Genomic DNA, 3,086 nt, shown 5'->3' with positions numbered 1-3,086 from the left:
GTAAAATTCATTGGTTCTATGTTTAACTCGTACATACCACTTGAATCAGCTCCAACAAACTAATAGATCGTAATAATTGAATCGGTCTCACATGTGAGATACTATCTTCCACCGATCCATTCCTAATAATAATATAATCACCCAAATATAATAGAACAACAATTTTATACATGAAATAGATTGGAAAATCGAAAATATAGAATAACATAATTTTTTTGAGATAAAATAAGATGAAACTGGAAAAGATCGATAAAAAATTTTCGAACTGATATTAAATGTGTGAAAAAACTATGCATTTATATAAAAAACTTATAATTTTTTTAAAATTTACCGAATAAATTTTTCTGCAGATGCTACAATTTTGCATAGTTTTCTCTCAACATTGACGCTTCACGATAGTTTTGTAATATCTTATTTTACTGTATTTTTTAAAAATTATTTATGAAAGAAACCCTATTTTGGTGGGATGACTAAAGTGGAACTATTTGGCACGGAGATCCAGATTTTCATTTTACCAAATAATCCCTGATCGAGTGGTTTTGTTATCGGTTAAAGGAGGGGATGATTTTGTAAATATACACCCATTGGTATAACAAATTAGTAGTTTTTCGTGGACGGTTGATTTGAATTACGTTCCAACCGCGAAAGCATTTTTTTTACCGTTGGATGAATTTAATCGGGGATAGGTACGTCATGATTACAGAGTGGCGATCTCCGTCGATTGGTCGATAACCAGTAGGGGCAAAAGAGTAAAGAGAAAAGCTGGGGCTACTTATTTCTCTAATCCCGAAATTACCCCTCAGCGGTTCCGCTTCCTCGCTTCCTATAAAGATCCCCACATCTGTTCACGCAATGTGCCTACGCTTTTTTCCCTTTCACTCTCTCTCTGTCTCTCTCTCACAGGGTTTTCTCAAGGAAATGGCGCAAGAGGCACAGAACGGGTCGAAGAAGGCAGTTGAGGTGGTTTTAGCGGCGGTGAAGCCGTGGCTCGTGATGGAGGCGCCGAAGGCTAACGAAGCTATTCTGTTCTATAAAGAGGCCTTTGGAGCTGAGGAGGTGAACCGCGTCAACCATCCGAAGAGGAAAGCGGAGCAGGAACTTCCTCTCGTTATCTCCGCCGAGCTCAAGATTGGTTCCAGCTCTATCGTTGTCTCTGATCTCACTGATGACTACTTTGAACCGTACGTTTTTTTCCCGTCGCGATGCCATCTTTTTGTAGTATAATTTTTTTTTCTCTTCACTCTCCGTTGTGTTTTGATTGTTCAGATCCGTGGTTTGGCCTTTAAAATGTGGATTTAGTAATCGCTTCTTAGAACCATATATAACGTAATTTTCATAATGCTGAAGAATGTCTAATGCGTCTGTTTGTTGTTTTGCCTTGGAAATGGTTTAGTGTTTCCAAATGACTCGTTGACCTGTGTAGAGTTAACTTTTTGTGTTGTTACTTTGGTCTGCATGCGAGTCCTTGTTGCTATTATTGTATCCTCAAATGTTCATTCACACATTTTAATGCGATTTTTAAATCTTTCTTCTTATTCTGGTTCGGTCAGTCACACGTTTTGACCAGGAAATTTTGTCACGACTTAGCATCGTATCTCTGTAAGTTTTTATTATTTATTTATCTAATTTAATTTGGTTATATTGTTTATTCTGTTGTAATTTTCTTTGTATCGCATATTCCGCCTTTCCTCATTATGATTATTGCTAAACCACTGACATAATTCAGCTTCCGCTTTCTCGAAAATGTGTAATTTATTGTTGGTAGTTTTCGTGGATAATAATATGAAGAAGGAATCACTGAATCTCTTTTGGATTATTGCATGTTATATTTGATAGTGTGAAGACAGCTGTGACTGGTAGCGTGTTCTGTCTGGAGACAGAGGACGTCGAAGCTGCCTTGTCCAAAGCTGTGACCGCCGGTGCTGTTGCCGACGGAGAGGTGTCGGAGGTTGAGGGCGCGTGTTTCGGTGGGCGCGTGGGCAAGGTCAAGGACCCCTACGGCAACGTCTGGGTAATCTGCTCCCCATCCAAGAAGACCGCTGACGTGGCAGCTTGAGAGTCCTTAGATTCAATCCCTTTTGATCAGTTAGGTAAAGACAATATATGAATGAATTCGGTCCTTGTTGATCTATGAAAATCTGAATCATCAGAAGTACTAGTGATATTGAATCGGCATCTCGATGCTTTTTATGGTACTAATTTTCTTGCAGTTAGCAATTCTGCTTTTTGTTAATATCAATGGCTTTTCTAATAGTCGTTCTGCCTCCTCGTTGATCTCCCTTTTTTGATATTTTGTCTCTTTGGATGTCGTTGCTGGTTGACGCGTGTAATTGTGGAGTTCGATTTTAGTATACCGCGGATCTCGTGAACGGTGGTTTCCAGTTTGACTTGTGTGTTAAATTTGAACCCTACTTTTGTTTCCTTTTCAACAAAATCTTAATGATATGTAGTAGTTTGTGTCAAAAATTAAAATTATTTTGCTTAATGTTGATGATCTTAATTAAATATGTATAAAAAGTTTGGAATAGGAAGGGTAGTTATTGAGCGGAGCAGGAGGCAAACCTAATTTTTTTTGGCATTTTTTAACTGATGGATTATGTACGTATTTTTTGAGTTTTGACTCTTTCCTTTCTCGTTTTCTGGTCTCGAAAAGAAAGGGGATAAAAGGAAGTTTCTGTTGATCGTTTTATGAATTGGATCTTGGTATGGCTTACACTATGTATGTAATGTATCTTAGTAAGGGTTGGTGGTCTTGAAAAGCATTTCATTGTAGTTGCCTGTGATTTGATTTTAATTAAACCCTAGCTAATAAATTGGCAATGGTTTATGGGTTTGTTTTCTTTTAAATAATATTTTTGTAAGGATAACTTTCTGATGATGGGTTCAAATTTGGTTAGGATATAGATTTGTCTACTGAATTTTAAATACTTTTCTTAGTATTTTTTAATTATAATTATTATTAATCAATATAATATAATGGGTTTCGATTTTAAATTGAAGAAACTTGGAACAGTACGAATTCAAATCCTTGGTCCCAGATGTTACATTAAATTTGATTTCAACGTGTATTCAGACTTCAATTATAA

The 3,086-nt window shown here is 36.6% G+C and overlaps 1 protein-coding gene across 1 annotated transcript; it reads left to right on the top strand.

Annotated features, from left to right (window-relative positions):
- The first annotated feature begins 854 nt into the window (after positions 1–854).
- On the top strand, positions 855–2,199 carry LOC140803171 (uncharacterized protein At5g48480). Its single transcript, XM_073158885.1, has 2 exons — positions 855–1,181; positions 1,837–2,199. The coding sequence occupies exons 1-2, from the start codon at positions 919–921 to the stop codon at positions 2,054–2,056; spliced, it is 483 nt and encodes a 160-aa protein (XP_073014986.1). The 5' UTR covers positions 855–918; the 3' UTR covers positions 2,057–2,199.
- Positions 2,200–3,086: the final 887 nt, after the last annotated feature.

Source organism: Primulina eburnea, chromosome 10 (assembly GCF_022965805.1).
Source record: "Primulina eburnea isolate SZY01 chromosome 10, ASM2296580v1, whole genome shotgun sequence".
NCBI classification, from domain to species: domain Eukaryota; kingdom Viridiplantae; phylum Streptophyta; class Magnoliopsida; order Lamiales; family Gesneriaceae; genus Primulina; species Primulina eburnea.
Note: the sequence above shows the minus strand (reverse complement) of the source record. Positions and strands in the feature narration are given on the sequence as shown.